Below are 21,061 nucleotides of genomic sequence, written 5' to 3'. Positions count from 1 at the left end.
GTTTTGTTTACTTTTCTGCACGGTTGTCTTTTCTTCCTGACCTTTTTTTTTTAAAAGTTCTTTATATATTTAAATACTAACCTTTTGTTCACACATTATGTAGTAAATATCCTATCCGCGTTTAAGACTTGTCTTCTCACATTCTTTATGGTAACTTTTGATGAATAAAAGCTACCATCGTTTGTATTTTTAATTTTATTTATACATTTATTTATTTTTAAAAGGCTTTATTTTTAAAGCCTACACCCAACATGGAGCTCAAACTTACAACCCTGAGATCGAGCCACATGCTCCACGGACTGAGCCAGCTAGGCACCCCCCAAAAAGCTCTTTTTCATGTAGTTAAAGGGTCTGATCTTTTCTTTGATGGCTAGTGTTTCTTGTGCTTTGAGAAATTTTCCTTTACTCTGAGGTCCTAAAGATACTCTTCTCAAAAACTTTGCCTTTTCTATATAAACTGTTAAGCTCCTAGGATTGTCTTTGTGTATGGTAGAAGGTAGAAATCCAGTCTGTCTCTCCATGAGGATAACGGGTTGTCTGAGCACAACTTGCGAACGGTCCCGCCCTTCTCTACTGGTCTGCAATGTCCCTTCCATTATATAACCCAGTCACTGCTGCTTCTTGGCTCTGTTCCACTGGTCAATTTGTCTATTTCTGCCCCAGGGCCACACGGAACTTAATTATCTTAGGATAAATTCTGGTATCTGGTAGAACGAGTCTCCCAACCTATTTTGCTTCAGGAGTGTCTTGGCTCTTACTGGTGATCCTTTATGCTTCTGTCTAAATTTTACATTAGCTTTTCAAGTTCCAGAAAAGCCCTCTTGGGACTTGGGTTTCTTTTTCTTTTTTTATTTTTTTTTCAGCTTCTTTTCTTTTTTTAAAGATTTTATTTATTTGAGAGAGAGAACAGAGTGAGTGAGAGAGAGCATTTGAGCGGGGGGAGGGGCAAAGGGAGAGGGAGAAGCAGTGATGTTCAGTGGGGCTCCATCCCAGGACCCTGGGATCATGACCTGAGCTGAAGGCAGATGCTTAACCCACTGAGCCATCCAAACACTCCCGCTTTAGGACTTTATTCAACCTTGTGAAACTCGCTGATTTCATTGATTTGTTTGTATATTCTTTTGACTTGCTTAGCCACATAATCTGCAAAGTAGAGTTTTAGTTCTTCCTTTCTAATGCCTAAACTTCACAATTCGGTCTTGTTTCCTTCCAAAAGCTAAGCCCTTCGGCAAGCTGTTGATCAGAAGTGGAACTAGGGAACATTTTGGTATCTTTTTCTGATTTTATTTAATTAATTATTATTATTATTTTTTAAGATTTTATTTATTGATTTGACAGACAGAGATCACAAGTAGGCAGAGAGGCAGGCAGAGAAAAGGGGAAGCAGGCTCCCCACTGAGCAGAGAGCCTGATGCGGGCGGGACCTGATCCCAGGACCGTGAGATCATGACCTGAGCCAAAAGCAGAGGCTTTAACCCACTGAGCCTCCCAGGCGCCCCTGTCTTTTCTGATTTTAAAGGGAATATTCCATTGTTTGGACAGAGGACAGTTACTGTATTTTCATTTTCTGAGACATTCTTTATCAGTTAAGAAAATTCTTACTGGGGCACCTGGGTGGCTCAAGTCAGTTGAGCCTCTGATTTTTGGTTTTCACTCAGGTCATGATCTCGGGGGTCACAGAATTGAGCCTCAAGGCTCTGCACTCAGTGGGAATTCTGTTTTCCCCCTCCCGCTTTACTTTTTTTTTTATTATTAAGATTTGTTTATTTCATTGTATTTTAAATTTGTATTTATTTAATGCCTCCTCCCACCTTCTCGCTCTCCTTTCCTCTTGGGGATCCGTTTACACACCCTAGACTTTTCTGCACTGGTCCCCACGACCCTTAATCTCTCTTAAATTTTTTAACTTGGTCTCTGTGCTACATGCCATATACTTTCTTTTATTTTTAGCTGGATCTCAAACCTGTCTAACCTATTTTTAGTTTCAGTGGTGTTGCAGTTTATTTCTGGGAGTTCCATTTGGTTCTCTTCCAAATATCTGACATTTTGTGGGTCTGATCCTTAGTTGGGCTGCTTGGCAGGTGGCGAAGTAGGACTCCCCCTAGGGCTCACTCCAGCTAAGCCTCCCAGCGCAGAGCCAGGGTTACAAGGATTCTCCAGAGGGTTGTTGGGGGATCCTCCAGGGGAACAGTTAAAGAGAACACCTTGCCTTCCTCTCTTCCCAAGAGGATGGAGCACACAGAAGGTAGTGGAGACATACTCATGAAGCTGATAGATCGGATCCTACCAGCTTAAACCAGAGAGCTGGTAACCTTGATGCCAACAGGAGGCAGGACAGAGAGTTTGTATATGCCCCTCGGCTAGCTTCTCCTGTTGTTAACACTGTACAAAACTGGTGCATCACTATCAACTAAACTCTAGGCTTTTTTAGATTTCATTAGTTGTCCCATTAATGACCTTTTTCTATTCCAGATCTAAGACCCATATTGCATTTTGTGTCTACTGATTTTGTTTAAGATTTTATTTATTTATTTGAGAGATAGAGTGCGAGCAGGGGGAGGAGCAAAGGGAAAGGGAGAGGGAGAGAATCCCCAGCCCACTCCATGCTCTTTGCAGAGCCCAGTGTGGGGCTCGAGCCCAGGACCATGAATTCACACCTTGAGCTGAAATCAAGAGTTGGATACTTAACTGACTGAGCCACCCAGGCACCCCTGCAGCTACTGATTTTTTTTTTTTTTAAGATTTTATTTATCTAAGAGAGAGCAGAGCCAAAGAGAGAGCACATGAGTTGGGGAGAAGGGCAGAGAGTGATGGAGAAGCAGACTACCTACTGAGCAGGGAGCCCGATACAGGATTCGATCCCAGGACCCTGGGACCATGACCCACGCCAAAGACAGACACTTAACCGACTGAGGTACCAGGTGCCTGATTTTCTTTTATTAAAGATTTTATTTATTTATTTGACAGAGAGAGAGAGAGAGCACGAGCAAGCACAAGCAGGGGGAGCGGGAAAGGGAGAAGCAGGCTCCCTGCCAAGCAGGGACCCCAATGGATCATGACTTGGGCCAAAGATAGATGCTTAACTAACTGAGCCACCCAGGCAGCACCCCTAATTTTTAATTTCTAATTTTCTTTTACTTTAATGGCCAAACATATATCTTTCATTAAAAAATGCCTTAAATCGGGGCACCTGGGTGGCTCAGTGGGTTGAGCCGCTGCCTTCGGCTCAGGTCATGATCTCAGGTTCCTGGGATCAAGGCCCGCATCGGGCTCTCTGCTCAGCAGGGAGCCTGCTTCCCTCTCTCTCTCTCTCTCTCTGCCTGCCTCTCCATCTACTTGTGATTTCTGTCAAATAAATAAATAAAATCTAAAAAAAAAAAAAAATAAAAATAAAAATGCCTTAAATCTGGAGCACCTGGGTGGCTCAATGGGTTAAGGCCTCTGCCCTCAGCTTAGGTCATGATCCCAGGGTCCTGGGATCGAGCCCCACATCAGGCTCTCTCCTCAGCAGGGAGTCTACTTCCCCTCTGCCTCTGCCTGCTCTCTGCCTACTTGTGATCTCTGTCAAATAAATAAATAAAATCTTTTTTCAAAAAATGCCTTAAATCCTTCCTGGAAACAGATGTGAGTATAATCATGGAACTCCTTGCAGAATTGAAGATTAGGCCTTCTATCAGTTGAAAAAGCCAGCAGGGGGTACCTGATTGGCTCAGTCATTAAGCGTCTGCCTTTGGCTCAGGTCATGATTCCAGGGTCATGGGATCGAGCCCCACATCCTGTTCCCTGCTTAGCGGGAAGCCTGCTTCTCCCTCTCCCACTCCCCCTGCTTGTGTTCCTGGTCTTGGTTTGTCTCTTTCTGTCAAATAAATAAATAAAATCTTCTAAAAAAAAGGAAAAGAAAAGCCGGCAGGACCCAGCTCCAAAGGAAGGTCCTGCACAGTAAAGAGTGGGTCTTGAGTGGTTCTCAAACTTTGCTGAATGTCAGACTCACTTGGCAGGCAGCTACACGTGCAGATTCCTGAGTCCTGCTCTCACAATTTCTGAATCAGGTCTGGGGTGGTTGCAGGAATCTGCATTTATAGGTTGCTGCTGGGTGATGTGGATGCTACTAGCCCACAGACCACATCTAATGTCCTACTGACTTGGATCCAGAACATTCTCCTTGCTCAGTATGTTGTGTCATTTGCTTCCTGCCAGGTGAAACGGGATGTATCCCACTTAACAGATAAGTGGGGCCCAGCAAGGCAGAGCAGGTTGCCCTAATTATATGGCTGGCTAATACTGACATCAGAACCCCCAAAGGTTCCTAATGGAAGGGAAGCCAGGGCCATGCGACCACTGTCCTTCACCTACTAAGCTCCAGGCCTCCTTCTGTCCCTCAACCCACAAAGCTCATTCCAGACTTTGAGCATTTGTTTCTTCTGCTCTCGGACCTTCTCATAGCTGGTTCCTGCCTGGCACTCAAATTGCAGCTTAAACGCCATCTCCTCCAAGAAGCCTTCCCTGACCACCCAGGCTAAGGAGGCTCTGCATTCTTTTCCCCTCCAATTACACTTGTTATCATATCACCAAGTTTTAGTGTCTTCACAGCTCTTGTCATGATTTGAAATCACCTCATTCACTTATTGTTTATACGTTCACTACAACATAAGAAACTGCTCACGGCTTATGCTCAGTGCCCCGCACGATAACACTCTTTATACACACTTGTCCGATGAAAGAATGAATGAATGAATGAATGAATGAATGAGCTGATGATCAGAAGGCTCCGCGGCAGTGCTAGAGGGTGGGGAGACAGGGTGAGGCTGGAGGGCAAAAGGGCTCCGCTTACCTGAAGTTTCCTCAGGAACCGCTCCAGGGCGGGCTTGCCCACAGGCCGGATCTTGTCACGGTCCAGGCGGACCCGGGCATCTGGGCGCCCATCAGCCCCTGTGGTGGGAGTGACAGTAACGAGTCCCTCGCCAGCCTCCAGCAGGACTCTCAGGATCACAAACCGGGCCTGCATGTGGGCCTGCCAGAACCAAGAAGAAAGGAGTCATTTACATGCCGATAAGGCCTATCAAAGTCTGCTCCAAAGCCTCATGTACAGTATGTGCTCATTAATTAATTGTCGGTTATTCTTACTACTTCATTCTCCCTTACCCTGTGGGTCTTTTTCTGCTCTACTCATCTTCCCTTACATATTTCCTCCCCTCTCTGCTCATGAGGGAAGGCAGGCTGCCCTGGAAAACAGGAAGGCCATTTCCAGGCAGGTCCCAGAGCCCTGTGCTCCCCCTTGCCAACCACCGTGCCCTTTGCTGCTCCCGAACACCCCCCAGATGATACCAGATACCCACAGGGGTCCCCCACAGTCCAGGTCCCCAAGCACTCTCTCCTCTACAATCTTGTTTGCACTCAACAGTGGGACCAAACGGGCATCATGAACCCCAGTACAGATGACAAACCATAGCCCCAGAGAGGTAAAGTGACTTGCTCAGGGTCACACAGCTGTTAAGAGAGATCAAGGACTCAGACCTAAGTTTCCTGACTCTAAAACACAAGACTGACATAAGACTGATGACGTAAGTTTATCAAAACGTACTTGTGTGACTCTGAAGAACACTCCTATTGTTAACCCTATTTCCCATCTCATAAGTGAGCGGTCTCAGCTAACCGCTCTGGAAGCGGACTACTTGGATTTGAATCCTGGCTTTGCTACTTACCAGCAAGTTACTTAATGTCTCTGTGCCTCAATTTCCTTATCTCTAAAATGAGAGTAATAATAGCACCATGTCCTAGGACTGACATGGGGAACAAAGAGTTAATTCAGGTAACATGCTTAGAACTGTGTGTGGCACAGAGGAAGTCTGTCGCAAGCCAGCTATGAGCGGCCGAGGTAAAATCAGCTGGTCTGGTTTCGCCCTCAGAGGTGGGCAGGGAGATTATTACCCCCATTGCACAGACAAGGACACTGAGGCTCCCAACGGTGTGACTTACCCCCATAAGGAGTGGAGTCTGGGATTAAACCCAGTTCATGTGCCTCTTTGGTAGATATGGTTGTCCCACCCCCATACCCAGAATCCTGACCTCAGACCCCACTGCAGGCCTCCTCCCAACCCCCAGCTCCCTGCTGGCCCCTACCTGTCTCCAGCTGGAGGTCTCTGGGGTATAGAACTCCAGAGCAAGCAGCCCAGCCCGAACCATGTTGAGCCAGTTTACGTAGATCACATCTTCTGCGTCAGCCCCCTCGAAGCCGAAGATCCTGGCGGAGGGACAGGGAGGAGGCAGGGGCAGTCAGAGGCTGCGTGGGTGCGGACCCCCGCCAGTATACCCTCCGTCCACAAGGGAGGCCCGCCCCCCAAGCCTGTTGCCCATACTCCAGCACTTGGGGGTTGAGGCAAAGGTAGAGGCCCACACTTTCAGCCCGGCATTCTTCGTAGCTAGAGGCGATGGTGCTGAACTTGCTGTCCCAGGTCTCCCCGCTCCGGTACCAGCTCTGAATCTGGGAGGGGAGGCCCAGGAAGTAGGCTTAGGAACAGCTGCCACCCCAGCCAAGCCCAGCCCCCCAGCACCATGGGGGTTCTGCCGAGGCCGTGCTCACCTGCTCTCCTGTCTCTGGATTGATCACGGTCTCCTGGTCAAAGTTAAATGCTCCTTTCTCGTCCTGCAGAAGCATCAGAACACGGGGCAAGTGAGGGAAAGGTGTCTCTGCCCCACCCCAGCGCCTCAGCCCGCGGATTCCAGCACCATCCACGTGCTGCCGCCTCCAAACCAGAGTCCTTGTCCCTGGCTGCCCTCCTCCCACCCTCAAGCCACATCAAAACCCAGACCCCAGACTCCAGATATGTGCCAGTGGATGGGCTAGAAAGCTTGGCTGCTGCTCCCCTACGCGCTTCCCACGCCCTCTCCCCATGCGGGCAGAGGCCACAGCCTGCGACTCTCTACCTCCAATAAGCATCGGCCTCACTATCCACTCCATGTGCCAAGTGTCTTACGCACCACCCACTTATTCCTCACACCCCCAACCCCTGGAAGGTTCTATTATCCCACTTCACAGAGGAGGAAACGAGGCTGAGACTATGAGCCCCAGCGTGGAATCGAGCACATAACCTCCACGCACACTATCTCTTGACAGTAAACCCACTTCCAAAGGATCTACTGTGTCGGCAACCCTAGGGCTTTGCTTTTATTCCTCAGGATGGCCCATATGGTAGGAGCCAGGGTCCCTGTTTTACAGATGGCCCAACTGAGGCTCAGTAAGGAGGACTGACTTGCGGAAGGACACAGAGTGGCCACATTTGTCCCCACTTCCCCGTGACTTCAAAGCTTGGACAAGGCTCAGGGCCAAGCCACCGCCCCCATGAGCTGCTCTCTGAATGGTCCTGACCTCCAGCCCCTCCGGACTCAGTGAGGAGCCCCACCTCACAGGGAGCAGACCCAAACAGAACCCCACTCTCTCTGATGCCCGGGCTGTGCCTGCCTCTGGCCATCCCATCTGGCACAACTGCCTATCGTCTTTGTATCCCCTGAGTGGGGGCATCACAGGGGCTCCAGCCACTCTGATTGGCTGGCAGGAAAGGGGCTGCTCTTGCGAGAAGTGACTCACTCCTTGTTAATATCTGGAAAGGTACGGGTTCCAGGGCATAGTAGTCCCAAGACAGACCATGCTGCAGCCTCAGGACTGGGAGCTGCAGAGACTGCCCTCACAGCCTCCCTGTCCCTGCAGCTGAGTCACACCTCCAGGGCAGGCTTCCCGGGCCTGAGCCAAGCCACCCCTTCTGCGCTGGACTGTCCTGCAGGCCCCATGCCCTTGGGGCTCCTGGGACATCTTGGGGGAGGATGAGATAGGAACTTCCCTCCTTTAGGGGCCATTTCCCCCACCTAATCCGAAGCCGGTGAGGGCAAAGATGCTGCGGCTTCATCCTGGGTGGGGTTGATCATGGAGGAGGGAAGCTGCAGGCGCGTTCTCACCTGCACAAAGAGCTTGCCGCTGCCATGGCCCAGCAGCTCGTGTAGTCCCACCTGCACGTCAAAGGAGGGCCCCTTCCAGCGGATGTACAGGTCCTGCCGAGACAAGCAGAGGCCCATGCTGTCTGCCGCCCCACCGCAGCCACACGGCCTCCTGCTGCCCCTGCTGCCAAGCTGAGGGCCAGTGGCTTCCTTCCCACCAGGCTCCACGGGGGGGGGGGGAGGGGGGGACTCTCACTTCGCCCATCGCCTCTTTGCAACAACCCAGAGGAAGGGACCACCTCCACCGTTTGACAGGTGAGCAAACAAGCCAAGTCACAGGGCCCCGTCTTCCTGTGTCGGCCATTAGTCCAGGCCCACGCCCAACCCTTGGGCTGCTGGTGCTCACCTTGTCCTCCTCCTCCAGGAAGGTCAGCTTCTCCCGCTGTGTGGCGTAGGCCACAGCCAGCACGTTCCCCAGCGACACATTCTTGAAGCCGTCCGTCTGCCTCAGGTCGTCATCTGCAGAGGGTGGGGAGGGAACCAGTGAGAAGGGGCAGAAGTCAAGGGCCACGGATCAGAAGTCTAGACAAGAGGACCAGGCTGGGATGGAGAACTGAGTGGGGCATGTGGCCGGGCCAACTGTGTGCGGGGGGAGGGGGGACCTCTCAGGGGACACGGCTGCGGCTTAAGGAAGCTCACAGTTGGGGATGTTGATGCCAGCAGGGATGCCAGAGCCAGAGAAGGTGAGAACGTCCAGGGAGGTGAAGTCGGGGGTGAGGAACTTGTCCTTCTCGAAGGCCGGAGGCCAGGGCAGCTCCTTCAGCAGCTGTTCTGCACTTGCCACCAGGCACTCGAACTTGGCACTCATGGCCTTGTTCACCATGGCCACAAAGCCTGTAGGGAGGGAGGTGGGCTGTGGGCTGGCAGGGTTTGGGAGGGGTCCTGTGCCCCACTCCACCCTGCGACCCCTCCAGCCATCATGCATGTTTCAAAATGTCCACTGTCTGCAGTACCCTTTGCAGGCCGGTGGGGAGAGCAGGGACCCAGGCCTGGCCCTGCCTTCATGGAGATTACTGGAGGGGGTAGATGCAGAAAGAAGGCTTCATTGGATAATCTCTGCCATGGATCTTAAAGGAGAGGGCAGGGAGCCCATAGAGGGTGGTGGGTAAAGAGCAGATTCCCAGTGGAAGGGACTCCGTGAGCAAAAAATATGTCCTTCTTTTGGGGGCAACTGAACGCTCCTGTAAGGCTTCGGTATTTGGCTTATGAGGGGGTGACTGAGGCTGTGCACAGGAGGCCTGGGATTGATCTTTTTAGGTTTAATGTTGTTAGAGAGCCTCACTTCCATTTCTGTTACCAAAGCTGCACTCCATAAAATGCAGTTTCTATGAGAGCCTTCCTAAAGAAAGAGCTTCCTGGTCAAATAAGTTTGGATAATTCTATATGCTCTATCTCTAAATTCTTAGAGATTCCTAATGTACTTTTGCATATTAGAGAAACTGAAGAGTCCTGCAGGCAAGACCCTTTGTCTCTCTGCACTGAACCCTTCTTGGTGTAATTCCTGGGACCCCTACAGGAACTCTATTGTGGAAAGGCCCGGCCTAGACTACTGCATGGTCAGGATCCTGCACAGAATGGATTAACTTGGCCAAGGGGTTAGACCTGGCAAAGCCTCCCTGTCTGGAGCCACTGTGTCAGGTAGAATTGACATACCAGGTCAGGAAGACAGGATGATTAAAATAGCAAAGAAGAGGGGGCGCCTGGGTGGCTCAGTGGGTTAAACGTCTGCCTTCAGCTCAGGTCATGATTCTAGGGTCTTGGGATTAAGCCCCATGTCAGGTTCCCGGCTTAGCAAGGAGTCTGCTTCTCCCTCTCTCACTGCCCCCTCCTCCGCCCACTTGCCTACGCTCTCTCTCTCTAATAAATAAAAAAAGAAAAATTTTTTAAAAAAGAAAAATGGGGCGCCTGGGTGGCTCAGTGGGTTAAGCCTCTGCCTTCGGCTCAGGTTATGATCTCAGGGTTCTGGGATTGAGCCCCACATCGGGCTCTCTGCTCAGCGGGGAGCCTGCTTCTTCCCTCTCTGCCTGCCTCTCTGCCTACTTGTGATCTCTCTGTCTCTGTCAAATTAAAAATTAAAAAAATTTAAAAATAAAAAAATAGAAAATGAAAAGAACAAGGTGGAGGGAGTCCGGCTGGCTCAGTCTGTAAAGCACGTGACCCTTGATCTCAGAGTCATGAGTTCAAGCTCCATACTGGGCGTGGAGCCTACTTAAAAAAAAAAAAAAAAAAGTAACTAAAAGGAACATCGTAGGTCTATATGTACTGATATGAAAAGATACCTGAACTATTTGGTGAAAAAAAGCAGGTGGCAGTACAATCCATAGAACATACTTGCATCTACTTGGATAAGTTAAGTTTCACGTGTGTGCTTAAACAAAGCTCTGGAAAGACCTATACTCAACTGTGTGAACTGTGCTGACCTCTGGAGAGGAGGGGCACAGGGGGCCGATTTCACATTTCATCCTACATACTTTTATATTATTCCAATTACTTACAACAAGCATGGATTTTTAAATCACACACACAAACACACATTTTAAAGCATTATTAGCTCTATCTAAAAACAAAAAAACAGGGGTGCCTGGGTGGCTCAGTTGGCTGAGTGGCCAACTCCTGGTTTCAGCTCAGGTCATGATCTCAGGGTCCTGGGATTGAGCCCCACATGGGGCTCTAGGCTCAGCCAGGGAGTCTGCTTGTGGATTCTCTCTCTCCCTCTGCCCCCCTGCACTCTATCAAAAATAAATTAATAAATAGGGGAAAAAAACCCTGACAATGTACACTCCCAATTCTAACCTTAAAGTGGGAACAATCACGGATGATATTTTTAGTATATTTTCCAAAATTTGTGACCCTGAACATGGACTTTCCCTTTTTTTTTTTTTTTTTTAAGATTTTATTTTTAAGTAATCTCTACACCCAATGTGGGGCTCGAACTCACAACCCCGAGATCAAGAGTCACACACTCTACTGACTGAGCCGGCCAGGCGCCCCTGGACTACTTTTCTAATAACCACAGTGAGTTAGGTAAAGAGGGGAGCCTCTGAGATCAAGGCTGCTCAAGAGGTTCTGGGGTGTTGGCTGTCAGAGAGGCCTGGACAATCAGGACCCAGGCAGAGAAGCTGCAGGTGTGCACATCTGTCCTCCCTTCTGGTCCCTGAAACACATGTGCCCTGGGCCTGCATCTCTGGGCTTAGATTTAAGCTCCCCACTGGCTGCTGGGGCCTGTCCTCTCTCCTCCCAAGCCAATCTCTCTGGCTTCTAGAAACTGGATGCTCTAGACTCTATCCCCAGAGGCTGGGGAAAATAAGGCTTTGTACAGAAATCTAACTCCTCAGGCTAGATGCCTGCTTCCCACAAGTGGGTCCAGTTGGGGTATGGCTATAGGCATGGGGCGGGGCCAGGGCCGCCTCCCACCTGCCCTGGGATGACAGCAGCCAAGTCAAGTTCACTATCATGATGGCAATTATGCTCCCGTTCACCCAGGACCCTTTTATGTGCCTGGAAATCTGTTGAGCAATGTCTCTTCCCACGACACCCAGAAGGGAGTGACCAATGCTCAGACATGGGGTTTACCCAGTTGGGGAGGTCACACAGCGGGTGAGCGGCAAAGTTGGGCTTGGAATGGCCGTAGCCTGTGCCGGGATCAGACAGCAGAGGCAGCACAGCAAAGTGGCTCAGAGCCAAGATGCCATGCTTGGCCACTCACCAACTATACCTCCGTAGCCACTTCTATAAAGTGAGGATAGCAATTGTCACGGGAGGACAGTGTCCAGATGAGCTCCTGTAGCTAAGTGCCCAGTGTCTGATCAATCGTCCACACTGGTTCTCGTTATTTGTGTTACTATTGCCAAGGGCGGAGGGAAGAACCCTCAGGGTAGACGGGATAAGCATTTGCAAGCTGACCCCCCTCCTCCCAGAAGTTACCTTCAAACTCTCCACGGGAACCAAAGGGGTCTCGGTAGCTCTCGATGAACCCGATGTAACTGGGGGGAGCAAAGGGCAGAGATGGAAGAGGGGCAGGCAGGACGGGGCAGCCAGGGTGCAGAGCCAGGAGATGCCTCACCTCTCCACGATGGGGCCTTTGTCCTGTATCCAGAAGCGGGAGCCCCTCTTATGGGCCTCGATGGAGCCCTGGGTGAAACTCTCTATGTACTGGGCCAGCATCTGTTCCTGCCGGCTGTTGGCTGCATACGCCTGGGGGTGAGCAGGGGCCGGTCAGCCTCAGGCCACCCACTCGTTGCAACACATGTCTTAGCTGCCCAGAGGGATCTGGAGCTTGCGACCCTCAGCCCCCAGCCAGCCCTACCTTGGCCTTCTCCAGGTGCTCCACCACCTTCTGGAGGATAGGGGCATAGTCCCCCCGAGTCACCTGGAAATGGCTCCCCCGGAATTCGTAGCTCTTCAGCTTGGAAGTCATTTCAGAATGCAGAGCAGGCTCTGAGGGAAGAAGGATCGCTTGGGGAAAAGGCTAAGACACTCCAGCAAGCTTCTCACCATGACGCTCTTACTCTAAGATCTTCAATGACTCCCCACTGCCTACAGAAATGGTGTAAACTTTCATTTTAAAAAAATGTATATATATACGCGTGTGTATATATATATATATTAACTATGTATATAGTTAACTCATTTAAGCCTCACTTCTACTCTGGGGGGTTATCTCCATTTTACAGATGGGGAAACTAAGGCACGGAGAGGTAAAGTAAGTTTCCAAAGGTTGCCAAGAGCAGGATTCAAATCCAGGGTGGCAAATGTATTTAGAAAGACAGTCAACCCGAAATGTAAGGAGCCTTATAAGGAAATGAGAGGGTGAACAGGAAGTAGGAGACGGGATGAAAGAAGATGCTGGAGAGAGGGCAGGAGGTGGACGGGACAGGAGCCAAGGAAAGCAAGCAGCCTCCTGAAGCTAAGAGCCAAGGAAACAGACTGCCGCCTGGAGGACCCAGAAGGAACCGGAGTCTTGTTTCTGACTGTGGACCCCCAGAACAGCAACAGAATAAATTTACGTTGTTTCGTGTTTGTGGTGATTTCTTGCATTTTGCTTGTTATCCCTGACCATACACTTCTAGGTTATGTCGTAAAAAAGAAAAGAGCAGCACGGTGTCTCCCACCTCCCAAGGTGACATGCCCCGGGATGCGGGGGCTCTTTGCCCTCCTCTGGAAGCTGGGCAGGCTTGTGACTCTAGCAGAAGTGACACCAGGGACTGCCGAAGCGGGTCCAGCTTCTGGCTGGCTCTCTCTGCAGGCTCCCTCAGGGAGGCCAGCCAACAAGAGCAACGTCAGGAAGCCACGTGGGCCGTCCCGGCCCATAGCCCCTGCGGAGGTCCCAGCTGACGGCGTGTGATGAGTGCGCCTGCAGGGGATTCCAGCCTCTGGCTGCTGATGGCACCCTGGCCTCTGAGTCTCCCAGGCTGAGGCCCCAGTCATTGTCACCAGGCACAAGCTGTTCTGATCGTGCCCCATCCCGATTCCTGACCCACAGAGTCTGCGAGTGTGAAGAGGTGGATTTATGTCCCTAAATGTGGGGGGCAGCTGCACACAGCAGGAGGTAACACAACCGGCACTCGGGCCCCAGAGCCTCCCTCTCGCACCCTGTCTTGCACACAGCAGAGCATACGGAAGCATGGGCTCGGCTTACATTGCAGCGTAATCGATTCCTAGTCCCATGGACCCGGCGTCCTTTCCCTTAGTCAAACCCAACAACGTGCCAATTGCTAAACTTTCCCTCCGCCACGCTCTGTGCCCCCCACCAAAGGATCGGGTGCCATCTTCATCTAGTCCCACACCAAAGATCTGAGTTTCTGCCGAGTGCTAGCCACTGGGGGGCCGTGGTCAGTGAAACACACAATTCGTCCTCCTGAGAAGCCCGCGTCAACAGTGACAACAAAATGCCCACACAGCTACTGGGTATGATGATGGAAAGGGGAAGAAAGTCATGGAAAGACCGGGCAGGGTCCTGGAGTAGCTAGTGAGGTGTTCGTCAGGTGTAGATGCGAGGCAGGGCTTTGAGGTGGGAAAGGGGACAGACCGGGCGAAGTTCTGGACAGCAGATGTGACAACAAACACGGGGTTTTCAGGGCCCTCTTTCTGCTGGAGTGGCCAGGCTGGTGACTATCAGGCCCCGTGTGGGAGGAACACGCCGTAGATGAAGTGAGAGAGAGGAGGCCGGAGGCCGAGAGAGAAATCCTGCACAGCAGTGACCACAGCGGCAGGAAGTCCACCGTCAGCGTCTGCAGTGACTACCGTGCCTGTCACTCCCGGCAGGACCCACTAAGCCCTGCCCTGAGTCCGGCCCGGTCCCGGCCCCGGGGCAGAGGTGCTGAGGAGGGAGCAGAAGGGCCGTGGGAAGCAGCTCACCTGCGCCAAGCACCGAAGCCAGCCGCACCTCGTAGCACGGCTTCCCGTCCTCGAGAACGCCCTTGAAGAGTCGCGTGTTGTAGGCACTGAGGTTCTGGAAAAGACCAGGGCAGGGGTTGGGGGAAGAAGAGTAAGTCCAGAGCGGGCTACAAGGCGGGAGGAGGGAAAGGGGTTCACACCAGGAAGGGGCGGTCCGCAGGCAGAGCAGGCTGGGGCGTGCGGGGGAGCCTGACTGAGTCCACGGCGAGGGGAGCGAGCGGGTGGGCAGCCCCGGCCGGGCTCTCGGAGACGTTCTGCTCTGGGCACTGAGCGCCAACGTTTACTAAGTGCTGACCCAGGGCGAGGCGATGCAGCAGACCCGGAAACTGCTTACACAGCTGCTGGGGGGGTAAACGCCACAAGTGGACTCCGGAGCCCAACCGAAGTGGCTCTGAGGTCTCCGCTGTCCTGCCCGCATTCTGTCACCAAGGCCTCCAGCCTGCGGCGGGCGGCAGGGGGGTGCTCCGTCCCTGGCACATCTGGGAACATCTGCCTCACTGGAGCCAGGCCAACTCTTAGACAAGGATTCCCAAGTCTTTCCTACTTCAAACGCTCAGGATGCTGTGTCTCTGGACCCAAGCTGAGACCCCAGAGTGGGTGCCAGTGGCAAGGGGACCCTGTGAACCCCCATCCCACGTTCCCTAACCCTCAAACCTGTGAGTCCAGAAAGTCCTGGGCCAGCTTGGCGTCTTCCATGGTACAGTCCCCAGAGAAGTAGGTGGTGATTCCCTGTCGGGGCAAGGGACAGGTGGGAAGGAGGAACTGCCGCGGTTGGGACACACTCCTTCCAGCTCCCACCCCTCCTCCCAGCCGCCTCTCCCCTGCCCCCTCATCTCTTTCCAGGGGACAAAACTGTAACACAAATCGCACACAGAGGCCCATTCCAGCCCTCCTGCAGCTCTGCTCCAGCCTTTCGCAGGCTGGCCCGCCCCGGAGGCTTGCCATGTCCCTTGCACCACGTGGTGGCCAAGTGGCCTCCAGAGGCGGGAAGCCCAGGCTCCTCCCTTTCCCACCTGCCCCTCCGCAGCTCCCTCTCCCAGCTCCTCTCTTCCTCCCTCCTGCACACACCACCCCGGGCTGTCGGAACGGGAAGGGCATTCAGAAAGCATTGCATCCAACCTGCTTCCTAGCTTACAACTGCCAGAACAGAAGCCCACTGCCTCCCTGCCCGGTACCCTTCCCTCCATGCCAGGTGACTTCCAAAGGATGCCCTCCACTTTCCTGCATGATCGGGGGGTCCTCACCTCCTTCCCCAGCCCAAGGTGTCGAAGCCGCGGCTCCAGAGAGAACATGAGCTCCCCGCAGGTCTGCCAGAGGCTCCTGACTTCTTCCGGGTGCTGCCCGGCTGCCTTACTCCCCAGGATCACACGTTCCAGCTTCTCCTGCAGGGGAGGAGGCCACTGGCTGGGCCACAGCGCCCAAGCCTGTCTTCTGCACCCTCCACATCCACCCCCCAGCTCTTCTCCCGAAGCCTAAGGCCAGGCTCAAAGTGCAGCTGAGCGACGGGCAGCGTCAGTGCTGTTGAAGGAATGCTGGAGCTCAGGCCCCCCGCAGACCTGTTAGTCAGAAGCTGCATTTCAACAAGACGGCCAGGCGACTCGTGTGGACAGCGAGTGCTGAGAGCCGGCGAGTAAGAACTGCTGATGCCCAAGACGGGCCCGAGCTCCACAGTCCCAGCCCGCAAGGGACTCACAGCGCCCCGCCTCTCCACCATCCCCAGGGATGAGATGACCAGGCTCCCTTTTTGCAAGCACTGAAGTTCACACGCCCTTCCCTTGTCTGCCCTCACGTCAGCACCGTCAGGAAGACACACTGCTTTCCCTCGCTAGGTGAGGAGCATGGCAGTGACCAGGCCCCCACTACTGTCCCACCGGCCCCAAATTCCTCACCTCCCCCGGCCTGCTCTCAACTCACCTTGGGCAGGTTGGGAACAAACTTGGTGTCGCCAAAGGACTTGTAGTTGCCCATGTTGGAGTAGATACCCGCCGCATAGACCAGGAATGCCTGAAGGGAGGTGGGCATCAGAGACCCAGAAGCACAGTGTCTCCCCACGCCCCACCAGACCCCACCCCAGGGAGGTTCCTGCCTGAGATGTTAACACCCAGAGGAACCAGTACAGGCGAGGCTGGGAAAGCTGGGGGCAGGACCCAGATCCCAGGAGGCCCCAGTCTGGCCCCAACATACTTTCACAGACCAACTTCACACGCCCATTGTCCAGCCAAACTGGTCTTCTCAGCAGCCCCCCAAACATACCCAACCTTTGTTCGCACTATGCCCAGCACCCTCTCAGCCACCCACGGCCATTCCATATGACCTCTGAAACACTGTGCCTCTGCCTCCTTGTGCAGAAAGCCTGCCTTCTGCTCCCAGCCAGCAGGCAGCTGGCATCGGAAGCATCAGATGTTAGAGCTAGAGGGCCCTTGGTCATCTGGACATCATCGCAGGCCCAAAACTCAGTCTCCCTTCCTCCGGCAACAAGACCTCAATCTTCCTCTTGTGAAGGTGGAGGGATCTCCCTTCCCTGACTCCGGGGGTAGGCTCAGGCTCACGCTAGACGGTAAGAGCCCTACCTAGGCAATTTCCTAGTGCCAAAGAGCCTCTGTTTTTATACAAGGGATCATAGAGCCTGGGGCCCCTGGACCTCCCCTGCTGCGGTGAAGAAAGAAAGCCCAGCTGAGAGATGAAGACTGCATCAATATGGTATCCCTGAGCCCCTGAATCCAGCCATGACTGAAGCCTGCTCTAGCCCTGGATTTTTCAATTATATGAGCCAGTAACGTTCTCTTTTTCGAAATAGACTTCATTTTTTAGAGCATTCTAGAGCCACAGCAAAACTGGGCAGAAAGTATACAGATTCCCCACGTACCCACTGACCCCCCAACATGAACAGCCCTCCCCATCATCAACGTCTCCCACTGGAGTGGCACATTTGTTACAACAGGTGAACCTACCTGGACACATCACCACCCAAGACCAGTCTACATAAGGGTTCACTCTTGGTGCACGCTCTGTGGGTTTGGACAAATGGATGGCATATATCCACTATTACGTAAGGCATGTTACTCTGTACTATAGAGTAGTAGTTTTAGCACCCTACGATCCCTCCCCTCAATGCCTGGCAACCACTGATCCCCTCTCCTATCTCCATGGTTTTATCTTTTCCAGAATATCGTATAGATGGAATCACATGTACGTAGGCTTCTTGCAAGATTGGCTTCTTGCATTTAGTAATACGCATTTGACCTTCCCATGACTCTTCATGGCTTGATACCTCATTTCTTTCCAGCACTGACTAATATTCCATTGTCTGGATGGATCACAATTTGTCAGCTCAGCTACTGAAGGACATCTTGGTTGCTCCCATCGTTGGCAATTGTGAATAAAGCTGCTACACACTTTCATCTGCAGGCTTTTGTGTGGACCTACGTTTTTACCTCCTTTCAAGATTTCACTTCCGTCAATAACCAAGAAGCATCACTGTTGGATCCCACAGGAAGAGTACATTTCTTTTGCAAGAAGCTGTCGAATGACCTCCCACAGCAGCTATGTGATTCTACATTCCCACCAGCAATGAACAAGAATTCCTGGTGTTGCTACCCCTGCAACAGCATCTGGTGTCGTCCGTGTTGTAGATTTCGGCAAAGCTAATGGGTGTGTAGTGGTTCTCTCATTACTTTATTTATTTGCAATTTCCTAATGACATACGATGTAAAACATCTTCTCACAGGCTTATTTGCCATCTGCATTCTTCATTGGTGAAGTATCTGTTACAGTCTTTGGCCCATTTAATTGGGTTGCTTGTTTTCTTATTGTTGAGTTTTAAGAGTTCTTTATGTATTCTGGCTAAGAGTCCTTTATCAAATATTACCTTTTGCAAATATTTTTATCCCAATCTGTGGCTTGATTTTTCATTCTCTTGACAATTTCTTTCACAAAGCAGAACTTTTTAATTATACTGAAGCCCACTTTATCAACTATTTCTTTATGGATCATACTTGGTGTCGTACCTAAAAAGTCATCTCCATACCCAAAGTCATCTAGATTCCCTATGTTATCTTCTGGGAGTTTTACACTTTTGCATTTAACATTTAAATCTCTGATCCACTTTGAATTAATTTTTGTGAAAGATGCAATGTCCATGTCTGGTCTTGATTCTTTTTTTCTCTTCTTTTTTTCTTTTTATCAAGTAGATGTCCAGTTGCTCCAGAACCATTTGGTGAAAAGACTATTTTCAGGGGTACTTGGGTGGCTCAGTGGGTTAAGCCTCTGTCTTTGGCTCAGGTCATGATCTCAGGATCCTGGGATAGAGCCCCACATTGGGCTCTCTGTTCATCAGGGAGCCTGCGACCCCATCTCTCTCTGCCTGCCTCTCTGCCTACTTGAGATCTCTCTCTCTGTCAAATAAATAAAATCTTTAGAAAAAAAAAAAAAGACTATTTTTACTCCACGATACTGCTTTGTTCCTTTGTCAAAGATCAGCTAACTGTATTTATGGGGGTCTATTTCCAGGCTCTTTATTCTGTTGCATTGATCTATTTGTCTGCCCTTTTGCCAACACCACACTGTGTTGATTACTGCAGCTTTAGAGTAAGTCTTGAAGGTGAGTGGTGATCCTCCAGCTCTGTTCTTCTTCCCTCTTTCCCCAATATTGTGTTGAAAATAAAATAACTGGGATTTTTAATCACATTGCATTGAATCTATAAAGTTGGGAAGAACTGACATCTTTTTTTTTTTTTAAGATTTTATTTATTTACTTGAGAGAGTGAGAGCATAAGCAGGGTGAGGGGAAGAGGGAGAAGCAGACTCCCTGCTCAGCAGGGAGCCCAACGTGGGGTTGATTCCAGGACCCCAGGATCATGACCTGAGCAGACACTTAACTGACTGAGCCACCCAGGTGCCCCAAGAACTGACATCCTTATAAATCTGAATATTCCTATTCATGAACATGGACTATCTCTCCACTTATTAAGTTTTTTTGATATCTTTCATCAGTTTGTAATTTTCCCAAGTTTTAAACACGTTTTGTTATATTTTCGAACTACGTATTTCACTTCCTTGTGTCCTACTTAGAAATAGTATTATGGTTTTCATTTTGAATTTTTATTGTTCCTTTCTGGTATATTAAAAGCAACTGACTGGGGCGCCTGGGTGGTTCAGTGGGTTAAAGCTTCTGCCTCCGGCTCAGGTCATGATTCCCAGGGTCCTGGGATTGAGCCCTGCATCAGGCTCTCTGCTCAGCGGGGAGCCTGCTTCCCCCTCTCTCTGCCTACTTGTTATCTCTGTCTGTCAAATAAATAAATAAACAAACAAACAGATCTTAAAAGAAAAGAAAATAAAAGCAACCGACTAGGGTGCCTGGGTGGCTTAGTTGTTGAGTGGCTGCCTTTGGCTCAGGTCATAATCTCAGGATCCTGGGATCAAGCCCCACGTCGGGCTCCCTGCTTGGCTCCCTCTCCCACTCCCTCTGCTTGTGTTCTCTTTCTCCCTGTCTCTGTCAAATCAATTAAAAAAAAAAAAAGCAACTGGTTTTATCTATCTATCTATCTATCTATCTACATATTTAAAGATTTCATTTATTTATTTGTCAGAGAGAGAGGCAGGGAGAGAGCACAAGCAGGGAGAGAGGCAGGCAGAAGGAGAAGCAGGCTCCCTGTTGAGCAAGGAGCCCAAGGTGGGACTCAATCTCAGGACCCTGGGATCATGACCTGAGCTGAAGGCAGACACTTGATGGCTGAGCCACTCAGGTGCCCCCGACTTTTGCATATTAACTTTGCACCCTGCAACCTTGCTATAATCACTTATGAGTTTTAGGAGTTTTTTGGTCAATTCTTTTGGATTTTTTTACGTAGATGGTCAATCATATTTTCTGTGAACCAAGACAGTTCTGTGTCTTCCTTAATCTGCATACATTTTATTTCCTGTTCTTGCCTTATTGCATTAGCTAGGACTTCTGGTAAAATGCTGAAAACCAGTGAGGGGACTTCTCTGCCTTGTTCCTGATCTAAGTGAGAAAGCGTTGAGTTTTTCACCATTAGATATGATATTAGATGTAGGGCTTCTGTAGATGGGTTTTATCTTTATCAAATTGAGGAAGCTCTCCTCTATTTCTAATTTGCATGGATTGATCGTGAATAGGTGACGGATTTTGTCAAATGCTTTTTCTACATCTACTGATATGATCATGTGGTTTTCTTCTTTAGCTTGTTGAGGAGACAAATTATTTATTTTCAAATGTTGAGACAGATTTGCATGCCCAGGATAAATCCTACTATGTAATGGTGTATGGTTTTTTATACATTCTTGGATTTGATTTGCTAATATTTTTGAGGATTTTTTTTTATCTATGTAAATGAGAGAATAGTCTGTAGTTTTCTTGTATTGCCTTTGTCTGGTTTTGGTATTAGGATAATGTTGGCCTCATAGAATTAATTAGGAAGGATTTCCTCTGTTCCTCTCTCTCTCTTTTTTTAAGATTTTATTTATTTATTTGACAGAGAAAGAGATCACAAGCAGGCAGAGAGGCAAACAGAGAGAAAGGGGGAAGCAGAGTCCCCGCTGAGCAGAGAGCCCGATGTGGGGCCCGACCCCAGGACCCCAAGACCACGACCCAAGCCAAAGGCAGAGGCTCAACCCACTGAGCCACCCAGGCACCCCTGGCTGGTAGCTTTTTCTTGCA

General features: G+C 50.6%; 1 protein-coding gene across 4 annotated transcripts in view; it reads right to left on the bottom strand.

Annotated features, from left to right (window-relative positions):
• Positions 1-21,061, bottom strand: part of DPP3 (dipeptidyl peptidase 3) — a 29,985-nt gene that overhangs the window by 5,209 nt on the left and 3,715 nt on the right. For all 4 annotated transcript variants that reach the window (XM_082748485.1, XM_082748486.1, XM_082748488.1 and 1 more), the window contains exons 3-16: positions 16,300-16,389; positions 15,630-15,767; positions 15,040-15,114; positions 14,347-14,440; positions 12,296-12,426; positions 12,053-12,183; positions 11,914-11,972; positions 8,629-8,823; positions 8,336-8,448; positions 7,951-8,043; positions 6,581-6,643; positions 6,357-6,481; positions 6,121-6,241; positions 4,832-5,011 (exon numbers count right to left, since the gene is read on the bottom strand). In XM_082748485.1, coding sequence (XP_082604611.1) covers positions 4,832-5,011; positions 6,121-6,241; positions 6,357-6,481; positions 6,581-6,643; positions 7,951-8,043; positions 8,336-8,448; positions 8,629-8,823; positions 11,914-11,972; positions 12,053-12,183; positions 12,296-12,426; positions 14,347-14,440; positions 15,040-15,114; positions 15,630-15,767; positions 16,300-16,389 — 1,608 coding nt within the window. The remainder of the gene's footprint in view (positions 1-4,831; positions 5,012-6,120; positions 6,242-6,356; positions 6,482-6,580; positions 6,644-7,950; positions 8,044-8,335; positions 8,449-8,628; positions 8,824-11,913; positions 11,973-12,052; positions 12,184-12,295; positions 12,427-14,346; positions 14,441-15,039; positions 15,115-15,629; positions 15,768-16,299; positions 16,390-21,061) is intronic.

This window comes from Mustela nivalis (assembly GCF_964662115.1).
Source record: "Mustela nivalis genome assembly, chromosome: 9".
Classification (NCBI taxonomy): domain Eukaryota; kingdom Metazoa; phylum Chordata; class Mammalia; order Carnivora; family Mustelidae; genus Mustela; species Mustela nivalis.
The sequence above is the reverse complement of the archived record's forward strand: the minus strand, read 5'-3'. Positions and strand labels throughout refer to the sequence as shown.